The following is a 17,170-nucleotide window of genomic DNA, read 5'->3' as shown; positions in this document are numbered from 1 at the left end:
GATGGTGGTGGATGGTATACTTCGTACACGCGTTGATGCATGGGGCAGACTTTCCTTTGTACGGACGTAGCGAGACTGTGACTACCAGTAATGAATGAAAGGCCTATCACTTTGCTGCAGGGAGTTTGTCAAGAAAAACGCTGGCCATCATGTACCAGCGCCATTCAATAACACGCAGCCTCTCCTTTCTTGACAACAGGCTAAGTAAAAAGCGAATCAAGGGAATCCGACTGTCCCTTTCACTCTTTGATTGTGCGAACGATGTAGTTTCGAGTAGACCATTGCTGAGACGTAGCAGGATCATGAGTTCGAAACCGCCCATTCAACTCGTCGAGGAACTTGGATAATAAATCGCCACTCCCATGGACCGTGTCTTTGCCGTCGAGAGAAATACTTGGCAAGTTTAGAGATGGGGAAGAGGTAGGCTTCCGCGTGATGAAGACCTTGATACTATCTTCGCAATGCTTCTTGCCCCGGCTTTTGTCCTGGCTTTTGAGGGAGTCCGGGACGTTCATCTCCAGCCAGAGCTCCTCCATGCTCGTGTTTTGTCGGACTTTTGGTTGTATCACCTTGAAATGACTTCCGTCTTTGTCCACAATAAGATTGGTAATCTTCCATTCCGAGGTGAAGTTGAATATGGTGATATATAGAGGCTTATCTCCGAGGTTCTCGATTCTTAAGCCCCATAGATTACCATCCCGAACATCGAAACCGTCTGGAGGCTCATTGCCTTGGACAGTAGGGTTTGAAAGCTTGAATGTGTACTCAAAAGAGGGGTCGACAGCTCGATTCTCGACTCCTTCAAATATTTATATACGGCGACGTGCTGTAAAATGTCCATAACACGACTTGATGCTTCAGGAGAATCTAGCGGTATGACTGGCAGACTGGGAACGCTCTCTTGCAGGCTATCCATGACCTTCAACTCCCGGTTTTCATCAAAAGTGACATGGAATCGATATCGTTGTCGTCACAAAAGGGCACAAATGGCAACTCTTCTGCAGCCCTGGCCTGGATACGATGGCTTTCACTCTCTGCGAGTCGTATGGGTATATTATGAAGATAATAAAAATCATAGATATACAGAAAATCGTCTTTAAGCTAGCTCATTAACTTAATGCTAAACTCTATAAGATCGCGCTGGTTGGCTTAAACAAGGAGACAAAAGCAGAAACCAGTCACCCTTAAAGGACGCTAGAGTAAAGCTTAGAAAGTGGTTATATACCGTCAAGCTGGTAAAACACCGCTACACCATGCAAAATAGGGGCACCCCATTGGAGGTGTTATTAACGCGTATTATAAGTCCTTCTCTGCTCTGACATATACCCTTGCAAAAGCCGTCCTATTGGCCGTCTCGACGAAAGATACGGGAGTGTTCCCCGACCCCGTCATCTTCAACTGATGAGCCCTAGGGAGAGTATAGACTACCTGACTGAGACAGTCTCCGGATTTCTGGCACCCAGTCTTGACTGCGCAGCCCGAGATTCAAGTATTACTCGGATTACTGGCTTTTAGACAAATTCAACCATATAGTCGCCAGCCCGGGGGCGATATAGGTGGGAGCCTACAATTCGAGGAAGATGGCTACTTATCTCTGACGGGTAAACCGCTACTATAACTTGTGAGGCTAAGCAAGGCTTCGGATATATCGCAGAGTAGAGCTACGCGAGATTGTTAAGGGAAAGATGGCCAAGAAGATTTGGCTCTCTTGGGCATTGTGTATTGCGCAGGCTGCTTATCCCTTATTGCGTAGGGATCTCAGCCACTGAGGAACCGCGAGCTGTGCAGAACATTCTTTGCCGCCCAATCCACATCATTATGGAAGTCTTTTCATCATCGCTGCTTCGCTACGTCAACAACACAAGCTTTCGCAGGGTAAACCAGGTCACTGAGAGTATGTCGACATACATAGGAGACATCTAGGGCGGGTGCATACTTGCAGTCTTTGCACCTTCAAAGGGATAGGTACTCTGGCGTGATTATGGAGACGGAATCATCCGCATTCCCAACCCCATGTACGGCAGACCTATTATTCAAGTAGGAGGAAATGCCTTTACAGCGGATATCGCGCTTTTTCTCTCCCTCTTATTCACTATATTTACCTACCCAGTAACATAAGACCTGATATAGTAGATGTACTTATAAGATTAGCTTAAAGCCGGACGTAAGGCGCATACTGAAATAATTCTTCACAGGGTTGCATCTTTACCTTTCCTAGTAGACTGGTAGATTGGAGGATTTTGAAGCAAGACACCGTTACCACATTCTCGGCAGAGGCAGGATTGCTGTCTTGAAGTAGTGCTCCAAAGGAACCCTTTAGCTTGCTCCTTAGGCAGATACATACTTACTGAAAGCACACTAGAAGGCGGGTAAACAACTACCGTGAGATATGTCTAGTCTCTTGTCCTGTCTATATAAAGTAGCTGTTTTATATGAGTGTCAGAACTTTGGTCCGGCGGCCTGCCTAATAAGGCTGGTCACGAGGAAAAGAGAGCTCCATTGAGGGGCCGTAAAGGATGTATTGAGTGAAGCTGGAGAAGGCGTCTGCAAAGCTAGCCGCGTTGTGCAAAGAGACTTGAGCCTACGAGTAATTCCTACACATTGGCCTGTAACACATGCTGGTCCGTGACTCTAGCAGCTACCACTTGTCAGTCTTGCACGTGACACTTCCCGTGGCTGCTGCACATAAGTTCTGACAGCACCCTCGGCCGCTCCCGTCATCTTTACTAGTAGACGCAGCCTACGGTGTTGAGACACAGGTAATTCCTACACATTGGTCTATGACCCATGCTGGTCCGTGATGATTCCACACATACGACGCCAAGCCGGATCTGAGGCGAGCTGAGCATGGGGAGTCGGACAAGATGCCGGATTGGACGACGTGCCGAAGCGAGGGCGCCGCGACGTCGTCTACTGTAATGGCCAACTCACTTGGGAAGGTGGACGGGCCAGGAACATGTATTCTGGAGTCGACGGCACTTGGCAACATCGCTCAGGGCATGCCGTACAATGCATTGTACCGACTCTTTGGCCTCTCCAAGCTTGCCTATGGCCACGAAGCTTCATCGACACCATCTCAACCTGCAACAACCAAGTTCCGATGCCCGCAGCGCTGAGCCGCCGGCGCCAGAAACAGAAGGGGCCTGTGTTTGGAGTGCGCAAGACGGTCCCGAGTGCGAAATCGCCAAGCACAGTTTCGACGCCATCAGCTGGGTTCGGGGGGTTGAACTTTTGCGTAATGGCAGACAGCCCAAAGCTATAAATACGAGGAACTTTTATTGCCTACGGGAAAGCCAAGCATCCTTGTCGCCTTCCTAACTGGGTTACAGCAAGACTCCAAGCGAGACATCATGGTGAGGGGAGAATGGCCAAGAACTCGGACGAGAAGTTGTCGTCATGCAGGGGGGTCGTTCTGGTGAGGGCCACTGGAGAGCCAAGCCCAGGCTAACGCTGACGCTGACAGTGATATTGATGGACAAAGCCTCAAAGGCATCCATCCATCCGGTGGGCTCCGGCCGCGCTCGCTGGTTCACGTATGCGCGCATGTGCACACGCGACCTGTCCCGTCCGGATGGACTTGGGATGGGAGCTGACAGAGGGCCCGTCCAACGTTGGCCCTTTTTATATGCGCCCTGGACATGCGCTACTCCTACTCGCTAAGTCGCTAGGTTGGTGAGGAATGAGGATCTGGGCCGAGAGTTAGGTAAAGGTAAAGGTCCATGTTGAGGGCTTGAGGCCCTCTACCAACCATGGACTTTGGCCCTTGTTGCCCAGTGCCCACCAAGACAAGACGCACAATGACGGCACCAAGGACTGCTCAACAAAGGCTGTGCAGGCAAACCCACCATGATGCTTAATGCTTGACATCCATGTCGATACGTATACACTAATAGACGGTGTCACTACTCTGTAGAGCGCAGACTGGGGAAACCTTGTCATGTTTTCTTCCCGAGGTCCCGCTCCGGCCCCGCTGCCTTTTCCAGCCTCCATCTAATTAATTAATTAATTACCATCTAATGATGATCTTGATCTTCCCCGCATCTTTGTTGCAGCGGGCAGCCTCACCATGTCCAGTCAAGCAGCAACGGACGGTACGACAAAGTGCCAGATGCATCTCCCACCTCGCTGCCTCGTGAACGCAGCTCGGCCGTGGCCGCATACCCGGTGACCCGGTCCATGGCTCCATGGCTCCATGGCTCCATGGCAGTGTCTGAGGGTCCGTTGTCACGAGAGCCCGCGCCCGATGTCCATGTCACGCCACAAAAGCAGCCCTTCAGGGCCTTTACGAGTGAGGCCGCGGGTCGCAGCAGCTCGGATGCCGGGGGCGTGCCGCCACTTGCCGCTCCCATTGGACCGCGTAGATGCTTGTGACCACGGGTCCTGTACATTCCACAGCCTCCCCCCTCCCCTTTCCCGGACGGCTTTGCACCGTGGAAGGCCTATCTTGTCTGGTTCCGTGGTGTACTTGGCAGGACTGGCCTCGGCTCCGGCTGGCGGCCAGCCACGCGACACCGACCGGCCGGGGCACTTCTAGCCTGTGGCTATAAAGTCCCCTGTTGGGCCCCCAAAACCTCGGGCCCTCGCCCAGCTTCTGGAAAGACGATTCGCTCCAGCCCGGCAGCCATGCGTCTTCAGTCACTGCTCCCGGTCTTGGCTCTCGCCCATGCCGTCCGTGGCAATGCCCCGGCCACCGGCCAGCAGGTCTCGCCTCTCGAGGCTGACGGCCTGGAAGCTCGAGGCCTGGAAGCTCGAGGCCTGGAAGCTCGAGACCCGGAAGCTCGAGGCCTGGAAGCTCGAGACCTGGAAGCTCGAGACCTGGAAGCTCGAAACCTCGCCAAAAAGCTTTGGAACAAGATCAAGTGGGGAGGCGGATGCGTTACCTGTGAGGTCAGAGCTCTCTGCCCTTGGGTTGCTGTCCAGTGTCTACAGAGTATGCGGCTGACACGCACGACAGACCGTCTTCGCCTTGATGAGGGGCCTCGCCTTCTTGAGCGACAGCGCCTTGATCAAGGTGGTACAGAGCCTTTGCAAGATGGCCGGGGTTTGTCCTCTCCAAGAACCGCATAAATGCCGAGTTCAGACGGTTGGTTGACCGGCTGCAGGCCCAAGATGACGATGTTTGCGAAGGTGCCATTGCCCGCGAGGGCCCCATCATTGCCCAGGCCCTCAGGGAGATGAAGCGCAGATCCAAGGCCTCAAAGGAATTCTGCACCACCTTGCTGGGCGCCTGTGCCTATACCCCCGTCACCCCCTGGAACGTCTCCATGCCTGTGCTCAAGCCAAAGCGTACTCGCCCTCGGCCCAGCGGCAAGAAGCCGCTCCAGGTCGTTCACTACTCGGATATTCACATCGACACCTTGTACATGAATGGGTCAAGCGCGGATTGCGGAAAGCCCATCTGCTGCAGGTGAACCGACCCCCGGGCCGTCCACGGTCGAGGCTAACCAGGGCATATAACCAGGCCCTACACAGAAGACGATCAGCCTGGCAAGAGCAAGTCTCCCGCCGGTCCTTTCGGGGACCACAAGTGCGACGTGCCCGTCAGTCTGGAGCAGAGCATGTACGAGGCCATCAACAAGTTTGCTCCCGACGCCGCCTTTACCATTTTTACCGGAGACATTGTCGATCATGCCGTGTGGAACACAACCGAGTCGGCCAACGTTGAGTCAAGTTCGTCTTTGCCTTTGGTTTTACCACATCCGTGAGCGTCTCTGGTTAACCGCATGCCAGTTGAGCGAGCCTACTCGGCCATGCACAGGCGCCCCGGCCCGGTATACGGCACTGCCGGCAACCACGAGGCTCATCCTTGCGACGGTTTCCAGCCCAACGGCCTCGGCCAAGCCACGGCATGGGTTTACCGTCTGCTGTCCAGCCAGTGGTCCTCCTGGATCGGCAAAGAGGCAGCGGATAACGCCGCCAAGCTCGGCGCCTACTCGGTCAAGCACCCCGTGGGCAACCTGCGCGTCATCTCGCTCAACACCAACCTGTACTACCGCAACAACTTCTGGCTGTACCACAACATGAATGACAAGGATCCCAACCTCCAGTTGCAATGGCTAGTCAGGGAGCTTGACCGCGCCGAAAAGGCCCGCGAGAACGTCTACATCATCGGCCACTTGCCCTTTGGCGACAAGGGCACTCTGCACGACGGGTCCAACTACCTTGACCAAATCGTCAACCGGTACTCGGCGACCATTGCGGCCATGTTCTTTGGACACACGCACGTCGACCAGTTCGAGATCAGCTACGCCGACTATCAGTCGCGGAGCGAAGCCAACGCCCTGGCCGTGTCGTACATTGCCCCGTCTCTGACCCCGACGGCCGGCATGCCCTCTTTCCGCGTCTACGAGGTTGATCCCGATACGTTTGGCGTGTTGGACGCCACGACGTACATTGCCGACATGGGCGACAAGGCCTTCCAGTCGGGCCCCGTCTGGACCAAGCTGTACTCGGCCAAGGAGGCCTACGGCAAGGCCCTCAGCCCGCCCGTGACGGACCCCAGGGCCGAGCTCACGCCGGCCTTCTGGCACCAGGTGACCAAGGCATTTGAGGACGACGACGAGCTCTTCGACGCTTACATCTCGCGCAAAAGCCGCGGGTGGAACGTGGCGAAATGCCGGGGCTCCTGCAGGGCCGACGAGATCTGTCAGCTGCGCGCCGGCCGCGCCCAGGACAACTGCTACAAGCCCAAGTTTGGCTTCCACCTCGAGAGGCGCGACATGTCGGCAGCGCACGGCGAGCACGACGAGTGCGACGAGCTGGTCACGCGGACGACGTTTGGGGCACTGGTGGCGCGCGACAGCTTGGAGAGGTTCGTGGAGATGGCCGAGGAGGAGATAGCCCGGGCGGGCAACGTGGTGGACAAGTCGTGGTGGACAAGTCGTGGTGAATTTTGAGTGCGTTGTGTGCGTTGGAGCGTTTTTGCTTATTCTGGTCTGTTCTCTGATGACTGTTGTGCGCATGGTCTCGGGCGACTGCTCGCTGTACTCTGTACTCCGTAGTCGCTGTTGATACACCTACCTGTACAAAGAGTATCAAGATGAACATATTCATGACCATACGCGATGGCTTGGCAGGGAGCAAGAAGGTGAATGAAGCCTGGTGCTTCCGATTTTCCTCCGTCTAGGTTGTGGCCTAGGGTAGGAGATGTGGACGTGGCTGACGGACGGGGCCTGGAGAAATGTCCCGTAGCCTTCCAACCTCAACACCCGTAGCCTTCCACCTCAACAGACACCGGCTGTCAATTTTTGGTTTAATTTTTTTTAATGGCCCGGCTGCTTTGCCGTTGAGGCCATTTCTGTACTCGTCATTCCTGTCTGGGCATTTCATCGTCCGGGGGACTGCTGAGTAGCCGGACGCGCGCCCAACTGAATCGCTCGACTTGAGCAAGCAAGGCTGATGATAGGCTACAGGTACACCGCTGCTGCTGCCTAGGCATATGTTGCGGACTTTCGTCGGTGGATGCTCATAGCAGGTACACGTCTGACTAACACCGACGTTCGTGAAACCCCCCTCCTCCGGGTACCTCAACCGCCCAGCCCATTTCTCTCTCGACGCCTTCTTCTCTCTCGTCACTTCAACCCCGTCAACAGCAGCTCCTTGGCCGCTCGCTCGTGCATGCACCTCGGACTACGGCCCGGTCTCAAGGCTCGGCCTTCGCTCATCAGCCTCATCCGCCGCGGGAGGAGCGACTCGGCGTCATCTGTCTCGTCCTCCTACAGCTACTACGCGTCCCCTGGCCCTGCCGCCGCCGCCGCTACATCATCGCCTCCACCTACTAACGTGCCAACCTCTCCACCACCACCGCCGCCGCCCCTCTCCTCTCCTCCAACGCCTCCTCCGCACCCGCTCCCGCAGCCGTCTACAGCTCCCTCCTCCGCCGCCGACGATCGAGAGGAGCCCGCTCCGGTCCGCTGCTCTTCTCCTCGCCCCGAAATGGCGCCCGTACGTCTTTCCGACCATCCGAAACTCGCCCCGCTGGAGCTGACTTGCATGCCGTCCAGAAATCGCAAAAGGCCAACAACGCCGATGGCGACAACGTGCATCATGGTAGGCAGCCCCCACCTCAGGTGGTCAATCGCTTTGACGGCTGACGCTTCCCATAGGCAAAATCTTCTCCATCTCCGGGTGAGTCGTCCTTTGATGCCGCTAGGCAGCAGACGCCATCGCTCCTCGTTGCTGACCCGTCTGCAGCCCTGTCGTGGTGGCCGAGGACATGATTGGTGTTGCCATGTACGAACTGGTACGTTGTCGTCTGCCTGATGGCGAACGCTAGCTGACGACTCTCCGCCTGCCTCTAGGTCAGAGTCGGCCACGATAATCTCGTCGGCGAGGTCATCCGAATCAACAGCGACAAGGCCACCATCCAGGTCTACGAGGAAACCGGTACGCCCACTCTCCCCCCTACCCCCCGATACACCCAAGACTGACGCCAGCCTCTGCAGCCGGTGTCAAGGTCGGTGACCCCGTCGTCCGAACCGGCAAGCCCCTGTCCGTCGAACTCGGGCCCGGCTTGCTGAATGGCATCTACGACGGTATCCAACGGCCGCTGGCGGAAATCTCAAACGTGTCAAAATCTATCTACATCCCCCGCGGCATCTCCATCCCTGCCCTCGACCGAAAGAAGAAATGGGCCTTCACCCCCTCCATGAAGGTCGGTGACCACATCACGGGCGGTGACGTCTGGGGCACCGTCTTCGAGAACTCCTTCATCTCAACGCATAGAATCCTCTTCCCTCCCCGCGCCCGCGGCACCATTACCAAGATTGCCTCCAAGGGTGAGTATACGGTCGTGGATAAGATCCTCGAGGTCGAGTTCGATGGCAAGAAGACCGAGTACCCCATGATGCAGTCGTGGCCCGTCCGAGTCCCCCGTCCGTCCACCGACAAGCTCGCCGCCAGCGAGCCCTTTGTCGTCGGCCAGCGAGTTCTCGACGCCCTCTTCCCGGGCGTCCAGGGCGGCACCATTGCCATCCCCGGCGCTTTCGGCTGCGGAAAGACTGTCATCAGCCAGTCCGTGTCCAAGTTCTCCAATAGCGACGTCATTGTCTACGTTGGCTGTGGTGAGCGTGGCAACGAAATGGCCGAGGTGCTCAAGGACTTCCCCGAGCTCACCATCGAAGTCGATGGCCGCAAGGAACCCATCATGAAGCGCACCACCCTCATCGCCAACACGTCCAACATGCCCGTCGCCGCTCGAGAAGCCTCCATCTACACGGGGATTACTGTCGCCGAGTACTTCCGTGACCAGGGCCTGGACGTGGCCATGATGGCCGACTCGTCATCGCGATGGGCCGAGGCTCTCCGAGAGATTTCGGGTCGCCTGGGCGAAATGCCCGCCGACCAGGGCTTCCCCGCCTACCTGGGCGCCAAGCTCGCCTCCTTTTACGAGCGAGCCGGCAGAGTCCAGACGCTCGGCTCCCCGGAGCGCAAGGGCAGTGTCAGCATCGTCGGCGCTGTCAGCCCTCCCGGCGGTGACTTTTCGGATCCCGTCACGAGCTCCACCCTCAGCATTGTCCAGGTCTTCTGGGGTCTCGACAAGAAGCTTGCGCAGCGAAAACATTTCCCCTCCATCAACACCAGCGTTTCGTATAGCAAATACACCACTACTCTGGACAAGTACTACGAAAAGGAGCACCCCGAGTTCCCCCGGCTCCGTGATCGCATCAAGCAGCTCCTGTCCGACTCGGAAGAGCTGGACCAGGTTGTGCAGCTGGTGGGAAAGAGCGCGCTGTCGGACCCCGACAAGATTACCCTCGACCTCGCCGGCCTGCTCAAGGAAGACTTTTTGCAGCAAAACGGCTACTCAGACTACGATCAGTTCTGCCCGATCTGGAAGACAGAGTGGATGATGAAGCTCATGGTTGGCTTCCACGACGAGTCACAAAAGGCCATTGCCCAGGGCCAGAGCTGGGCCAAGGTCCGCGAGGCCACGAGCGATCTCCAAGCCAAGCTCAGGCAGCTCAAGTTTGAGCTTCCATCGGAAGGCGAGGAGGCTGTTTGCAAGAAGGTTGGTGGTTGGCCCTCCTGTCCGTGGCTGACCTATGACTGACCATGGCTACAGTACGAGGCTATCCAGCAGCAGATGATGGACAAGTTTGCATCGGTCATGGATGAGTAAGGGTGACTCGGGGGCGAGTGGTCTTTTGCGTTTGTGTGTGAAGAGTATGCCGGCTTTTGCGTCGTTGGCAAGGGGCGATCCTAAATAGACGTGGCATGATGCGGAGGACGGCCCCAAGAACGACTGGCTCTATATACCGCGGCCGCGAAGTGTATGGTACACAATGTTACTCAGCCCTATTCCTGACTGTGCTCGCATTGGCATGATTGGTGTCTTGGGCCCAGCTTCATGCATACCGCTGTATATTTCACTAATGCAGTTGGTCAAACCACGAGGGCGTTCTACGGGTATCGGGTGAGGCGGTATCACAGCTGACGAAGCTTGGGCGTCTAAGACAGGATTTCCCACCGGCACAGTGTACCTGGCTAAAACACTGTGCGGATATGGAGAAGCATCGTCAAACGGGGGGCCAGTCGTTAATTATCCCACAGTCATCATCAATCTACGAGCGGGCACGTACAATCCGGAACCTGGAACTTGGGGCGCCCGCGCCTCGGCAGGGAGCACGCCAGACCATGTCGGACGAACTGACCGACGAGATTGAGGCCATCAACTCCATCTACGGGGCGGACACGCTTCGACTGGCCGACGACGACGGGGCCGATGGGGACGAGGCAGGAGGCGGAGGGAGCGTGCACGTGCTGCAGTTGCCCGGCGGGGCGTCATGGCTGCGGCTGCGGTTCCCGGCGGCGTATCCGGGGGAGCCGCCGGCGGTGCTGGGCACGCAGCGCAGCTCGGGGGGCGTCCGGGGCGCGGGGGCGCGGGACCTGGGCCTGTTCCGCGAGGCGCTGGGCGAGGTGTTTGAGAGCGGGACCGTGTGTGTGTTTGATGCGGTGGAGGAGTTTGCGGTGAGATTGGCTGCTGTCGAGGACAAGGTAAAGCTTCTCCGGGGGCAGCAGGACGCGGGCCTGGCGGATGAGGAGGAGAGGCGAGGACAGAGCCGGGAGGGGGAAGCGGTTGCGGGAGAGCATCACGGCCAGCCTGGCGTCGAGCACGGGTCGTCTTCGGCCACAACCACGGAGACGGACTATCCACCCCCGATCTGGACCGTCTCTGAGCCCGTCACGGAAAACAAGTCAACCTTCATCGCACACGTCACGCGCGTCACGTCTCCCGCGCAGGCCCGCGCACACATCGCGCACCTCCTGGCCTCGGACCGGCGTCTGCGCACGGCGACGCACAACATGACGGCGTGGCGCGTGCGCGGGCCGAACCACCACTCCTCCTCCTCCTCCTCGCCCAACCCCCCCGGCGGCGGCGGCATGCACGACTGCGACGACGACGGCGAGAGCGCCGCTGGCGCGCGCCTGCTGCACCTCATGCACCTCATGGGCCTGTGGGACGCCCTCGTCGTGGTGTCGCGGTGGTACGGCGGCGTCAAGCTCGGGCCGCGGCGCTTTGCTGTCATCAACGCCGTTGCTAGGGATGGCTTTGTCAGGGCTGGCATGGTGGCGGAGCGGGAAAAGGAAAAGGAGCGCGGCAAGAAGGCGAGGTGAGCTGTGCGCCTTGTCAACACCTGACCGTCGGAAGCGCTGCTGGGGACGTCGTCTTCGGGACTCTACGCTACCACGGCGCGCACGCCGTCGTCGCCACATGACTGGAACGGGGAAGTGAAGCACGCATTTACACCCTGATCTTTTATGTAACAAGACGGACGCCTCAAATCCACATGCAATTTCGCGGCGGGTATCTCATGCAAGCAACAAGCAGCCTCCCACAAACGCCGAGATGCAAGACCTCCTTTTGGGCACCAGATGCAACCGCATGACCCTCGTCCAGCACCAGAAAACAACCCGTTTTGGACAGGCGAGGAGGCCAAAGGCTCGGCGTCCGTCAATCGCTACGCCTCCTTGTTGAGCAGTGGCCGCAGTATGGCCAGGGCGCGCGTGGACTGCTCCTCGGTGAGAATGACGGCACCGGCCCGTGCGGTGGACAGGTACGAGAGCTCCGACGTCTCAATCATGTGCATCTCGTGGACGAGCCGGCCCGCCACGCCGCAAACGATGCCCGTCACGCCCGAGGACAGGGTGCCGAGGTCGAGGAAGATGGGCACAAAGTTGCAGTCGGTGTCGCCGACGATGGAGTCGCCAAACAGTGGCAGCAGCTTGCGGTCCAGCAGGAGAGATGGAGGATCGTCCTGGGCCAAGGTGATGGAGATGAACCTGGGCCTGGACACCAAGGCGGAGATGATGCACGTGTACAGCTTCGTGTCGACGTTCTCAATCCAGCTCTGCCGGCGCTGGGCGCTCTGCGCCTGCCGGCCGGCGGGAAGGCGGTGGCCGTAGGCGTTGGCCAGCTGGGAGATTTCGCGCCCCGAGCACTGGATCAGCTGGAGGCCGTCGTCGACAAAGGGAGAGACGCTGCGCTTCTGCAGGAGATCAAAGGTTCTCGTCTGAAGCTCGCCGGCATTGGACGGGGGCGGGGTGCTGGGGGGCGATGCGGACTGGCTCGTCGTCGAGTTCTTGCGGCCGTAGACAAAGGAGCTGACAAAGTCGGACTGGTTCTCGGACAGCTCGAAGCCGTTGTTGGACAGGGCGTTGATGACCTTGCGCCTCTCCTTGGAGGGGACGAGGATGAAGTCGGAGTAGTAGGTGGTGATGAAGAAGATGGGGATGCCGGCGAGGGCGAGCGGGGAGCTCAGCTCCATGACGCGACCGGCGGCGTCGAGACCGGCGCTGATGATGGAGAGGACCATGTACGAGTCCCTGAAGACGGTGACGGTCTTGGCCAGGTCGGGCGGCAGGGCGTCGATGACGGGCTCAAAGACGTTTTTGGCCCAGCTCGAGTGGCAGACGACGGAGCACTCGAGCGGGGTGATGCTGACGTTGAAGAAGCCATGCTGGTTCTCGGTGGTGAGGCCCTCGAGCTCGTGCTCGGGCGGGACTTGGGAGACGTTGAGACTCTGCGTCTGCGGGAGCAGGACGCGCAGTATGGGCTGCAGCAGCGTCGAGTACAGGTCGAGGGGGATGTGAATGAGGGTATAAGTGCCGTCCTGCACCTTGTCAGCTCCAACCAACGGCAGCAAATCTTCGTCTCACCACGGCGATGTGATTCAAGTGGGCGGCTTGGCTGCAGGGAGCCGTATCCATGTGGGGTGGGGTTGGACAGACAGCGGGATCTTACAAGAAAGGATATCTGCGCGTTCATGATGGCCACGGGAGTCGCGCGACGAGCCTGCGAGGCAAAGACGGCGAGGTTCTTGGAGACGAACAAGACGCGGCTGGACGGGGCAGGCCAATGGCCGCGTCCTTTGCGTTCTGGGACTAACCGGGGTGAGTGCGGGCGGGGGTGGATTGGCGATGGTGGGAGAGGGAGTTGAGCCTTGTAAGAACGAGTGGTGTGCCGATGGGGCCAGCGTAGTGGGAATCCCCCCCCCCCAGCTCGGACGTTGGTGATGATTAAAAGAAGCAGAAAAAAGGGGGCTCGAGGGGCGAAGCCAAAAAAAAAGAGTCTGAGAGTTGCGGCGGATAACCAAAAGCGTGATAAGATTTTGTTTAGGCGCCTGGCCAACTCCCACAGGCAGGCCCACCCAAATCCCCGTCTTGGAGGAGGCTAAACGGGACCTGCAGAGAGGCAGCAAACAAGCACAGGCAAGCCAAAGGAAGGGGGATCACAGAGGCTCGGCCGGGCGATTTATATAGGCGAAACCGGGCGACGGCATCATTGCGCCATTGCTGACGGGCCCCATGTCGCCATGCTGTCTGTATTGTACGAATGTATGTGTATGTGTATGTGTATGTATGTATGGGCTCTCGCGGCCAACGTGGCGCCACCCTCTCCTTTCGGATGGGCAAATCACCAAGCAACAAACTCCAGTGCCAACGGCAAGAGAAGCACGCAGGTTTGGTTGCTGTACCGTCCAGGACATACAGATGCAGTCGGCTGTGGAGCCCGTCAGCTCCACTCTGTGGCGTGTGAGAGAGAGAGGGAGAGAGGGAGAGAGAGGAGGAATTAACTTAGACCCTGATGGGAGGAAGCCGGGGGGGGGGGGAGGGCCGCAGGCAGGCTGTGACGCACGAAACGGGTCCGGTCCATGGCAGTGTGGAGAAGCGGAGAAGCCTGGGGGACTGAGTCTCATTTCTTCTTCTTCTTCCCTCGGCGCCAAGGCATGCAGGGCAATTTCTCCGCATCTGCCGGGACTCTGGTGTGGAAGTTGCATTCGCCGCAGACAAGAGCAGGCCGCCGGGAAACGAGTCGCAGAGAGAAGAGGGGAAAGTCGATCGGTCCCGTGTCGTCGTTGGATTGGTTGTCGCCTCCTGCAAGCCGCCTGTCCCGCGCTCTGCCCTCAGCCCCGTGCAATGCAGTGCTTCAAGTTACAATCGAGATACCCGCGGGCCGCCGCGTGTATAAACCGCCAGCCCGCAACCGACCGCCGTCGTCTCGGTATCCTCGCGTCCCTTGCCGTCGTTTAAGCAGCAGCCCCCCCTCAACCCGGCCGCAAATCACCGAGCAGCACCTCCCGCGCGCCAGATGTCACGCCAAGTCTGGACTGGCCCCCCGTCTGCGGCAGCCACTGGCGTCGAGATATCATGGCCCCCTTGCGGCCCGTGTCCGCCGAGGAAGCGTCGTTGCCGGATAGCGCTCTTGTCGACCCGCAGCGCCGCCGCCCCGTGCAACCAGAGAACGGCGAGACATGGCTTGACTGACCGGCAGCTGCCATGCCAGTCTTTCCCCTCCATCTGCGACGCGGCCTCGTCCAATTGTTTGCCTTGGCTTCTCCAATCCCGCCCGCTTCCCCCCCTCACCCTTCATGCATCGTCCCGTTTCACCCCGACCACCACCAGGTTCCTCGGGCTCTGCCTGTAGTCAAACACCGTCTCGACCCACGCCTGCTTCACCAGATGCCCGTGCTCGACGAGATACGTCCACCGGTCCGCCACTATCAGCGACTCCACGGCGGTGGCGCTAAAGGCCATCAAGCTCCAGATGACGCACAGCTCCCTCCTGCGCGGCTGGTACGCCTCCTCGTACCCGTCAATCTCCTCGTCCGTCATGCCCGCCATCTTGTCTCGCATCACCTCTGCGTACTGCTTGTAGTCGGCGCTCGTCGTCAGCTTCTCGACGGCGCCGCGCACGTAGGCCCTGAGCGAGCCGTAGCAGTGCTTACGGAGGCTGCCGATGACGACGGGGTTGGTGCTCACGTCAAAGGCGCCACTCGTCCCCTTGTGGCCAGGTTGGCCGTGCCGGACGCGGCCCACGACGCCGCGATCGAGGAATATCTTCTGCAGTACGGCACGGTAGAAGTGCCGCGTGAAGAAGTCTTCGCTTTCGTCCCGGGTCCAGTTCTGCGGTGCCTGGCACGCCATCATCCTGGCCGTGATGTTGAGCCGGATGCCCTCGCCCCGGTAGCTAGAGAAGCGCTTGCTCATCGGAAACCCCTGCGGGTCACGCTTGTCGGATTCCTCAACCACCCTGCCGTTGAGGGCCTGCAGCGTCGGCCGGAGGTACGCGTGCTTGTACGTCGGCGGCCCGAGCTTCTCCGTCACGAGGTTGTAGCAACATCCCACGATGGCGATTGCCCGTATGTCGGGGTTGAGGACCAGCGACCGGATGCCGTGATGTGAGAGGTTGCCACAAGAGTGTATCGAGATGGCCATGAACTGTGACGCAGGCCTCTGCTTGTCCTCCGTCCCTGGGCGCTTAACCTCGGCGAGTATGCCGGCGAGGTCTCCGCTTTCCAGCCTGCCCGACACGTACTGGACATGGCCCTTGCCTGCCTCCAATTCGTTCTGCGACCCAAGTTCATCGGCGGGGCGAAAGTCGAAAGCCTCAGCTCCGGCGACCTGCTTGACCGCCTCGGCCAATGCCCTGGGATCGCCTTCTTTGTCCGGTCCCAGAACCTCCAATACCTGATTCCACAGTTTCTTATTTCTCCGGACCTTTTTATTGACTGTGAGCCCCGCCAGCCTGTCGAGATGTCTGGCCGCAGCAACGTTGTTCTCCCTGCCTTCCACGGCCACCACACGCCGGTTGTAGGGTGCGCTGGCGAGCGCCCTGCCCAGATAGTTCTGCCCGCTGCCAAAGTCGACCAGGTGGGAGATGTCACGGCCGCAAGAGCCCGAGATGTCGTTTGACAGGCGTTCGATGTAGTCGGCAAAGTACCTGACTTCATGGATCTTCTTGGGCTTCATGCCCACCGCCACAGACCGCGGCAGTACAGGGAGGTTCCGCTTGGTCGGAGAAAAGTCTCGCCTCAGCGACAGGTCGCGTATAGACCGGATGTACTGAAGCAGGCTCTCCGGAGGACCTTGACCCTGCTGGAAGTTTAGACTGTCCAGGTTGTCTCTCATGAGGAGATCGAGCAGGCGCATGATGTCGAGCGAGAGCAAAAACGAGTGCCACTCCTCTGGAATTGCAGCATGGAAGAGCCCAGGTTCCGTGGTGAAGAAGTCTAGAATGTGGACTCCGCCGCATAGAATCTGGAAGACGTCCTTTGTGCTCGCGAATGCCAGTAGAGCCTCGATGTATTCCTCCGGGGACGAGAAGGCCCCGTGGTATGGCAACGGGTTTTCGGGTATCATGGTGATGAAGACTAAATGCCAACCAGGCTTTGGAGAGCCCCGGGATAGAGACGAACAAGACGGGCAGAGTCTGTCCGTTCAGTCATGCCAAATCTATCGCCGGAGTCAGAGGCGCCAGATTTCCAGCCGAGTCAAAGCAACAGCAGGTGCCTCTTGAGAGACGGTCGCGGGCTCGGAGAGAATGACCAGAAGGCGATGCATAAGCTTCCGTCCTCGTTCTTCTGGACACGAGGCTGCAAAGCGAGTTTGGGCCCTCTTGTTCGTGTCAGTCGTCGGCCAAATCGTGCGGTTGTCCACGTTGAGTGGCCGGCACTGTGTACAGCCCGGTACGAGGTACGCACAACACAGCGCCGTACCGAGTGGGTGGACTGTTCTCGCACTGTACGAGCACCAACGTTGGTGGGGTCCTGCCAGGTACAGTACAGCACTCGGCACGTCGTCACCACGCCGCCCGACATCCTGCACCCGCATCGCACCTCGGACAGCCAAAACAGCCATCGCCGGCCGCACCTGAATGCTCCGCAAGGCA

The 17,170-nt window shown here is 58.6% G+C and overlaps 5 protein-coding genes across 5 annotated transcripts; 3 read left to right on the top strand and 2 right to left on the bottom strand.

Annotated features, from left to right (window-relative positions):
- Positions 1–4,623: 4,623 nt before the first annotated feature.
- HRG_03200 (calcineurin-like phosphoesterase domain-containing protein) lies at positions 4,624–6,896 on the top strand (the record flags this gene model as incomplete). Its single annotated transcript, XM_044861671.1, has 5 exons — positions 4,624–4,887; positions 4,955–5,041; positions 5,103–5,407; positions 5,462–5,670; positions 5,731–6,896. 5 exons carry the CDS (start codon positions 4,624–4,626, stop codon positions 6,894–6,896), a joined length of 2,031 nt encoding a protein of 676 aa, XP_044722697.1.
- Positions 6,897–7,935: 1,039 nt separating this feature from the next.
- On the top strand, positions 7,936–10,120 carry HRG_03199 (ATP synthase alpha/beta family, nucleotide-binding domain-containing protein; the record flags this gene model as incomplete). Its single annotated transcript, XM_044861670.1, has 7 exons — positions 7,936–7,944; positions 8,004–8,049; positions 8,106–8,127; positions 8,194–8,242; positions 8,301–8,385; positions 8,445–10,009; positions 10,064–10,120. 7 exons carry the CDS (start codon positions 7,936–7,938, stop codon positions 10,118–10,120), a joined length of 1,833 nt encoding a protein of 610 aa, XP_044722696.1.
- A 515-nt stretch (positions 10,121–10,635) lies between these two features.
- On the top strand, positions 10,636–11,616 carry HRG_03198 (RWD domain-containing protein; the record flags this gene model as incomplete). Its single annotated transcript, XM_044861669.1, has 2 exons — positions 10,636–10,968; positions 11,017–11,616. The coding sequence occupies 2 exons, from the start codon at positions 10,636–10,638 to the stop codon at positions 11,614–11,616; spliced, it is 933 nt and encodes a 310-aa protein (XP_044722695.1).
- Positions 11,617–11,960: 344 nt separating this feature from the next.
- On the bottom strand, positions 11,961–13,267 carry HRG_03197 (ACT domain-containing protein; the record flags this gene model as incomplete). The annotated part of the gene is made up of 2 exons (XM_044861668.1): positions 11,961–13,112; positions 13,244–13,267. 2 exons carry the CDS (start codon positions 13,265–13,267, stop codon positions 11,961–11,963), a joined length of 1,176 nt encoding a protein of 391 aa, XP_044722694.1.
- Positions 13,268–14,868: 1,601 nt separating this feature from the next.
- Positions 14,869–16,431, bottom strand: HRG_03196 (methyltransferase domain-containing protein; the record flags this gene model as incomplete). The annotated part of the gene is made up of 1 exon (XM_044861667.1): positions 14,869–16,431. The coding sequence occupies one exon, from the start codon at positions 16,429–16,431 to the stop codon at positions 14,869–14,871; it is 1,563 nt and encodes a 520-aa protein (XP_044722693.1).
- Between the last annotated feature and the right edge of the window lie 739 nt (positions 16,432–17,170).

Source organism: Hirsutella rhossiliensis, assembly GCF_020360975.1.
Source record: "Hirsutella rhossiliensis strain HR02 chromosome Unknown scaffold00003, whole genome shotgun sequence".
NCBI lineage: Eukaryota > Fungi > Ascomycota > Sordariomycetes > Hypocreales > Ophiocordycipitaceae > Hirsutella > Hirsutella rhossiliensis.
This window is presented reverse-complemented; position numbering and strand designations above follow the sequence as displayed.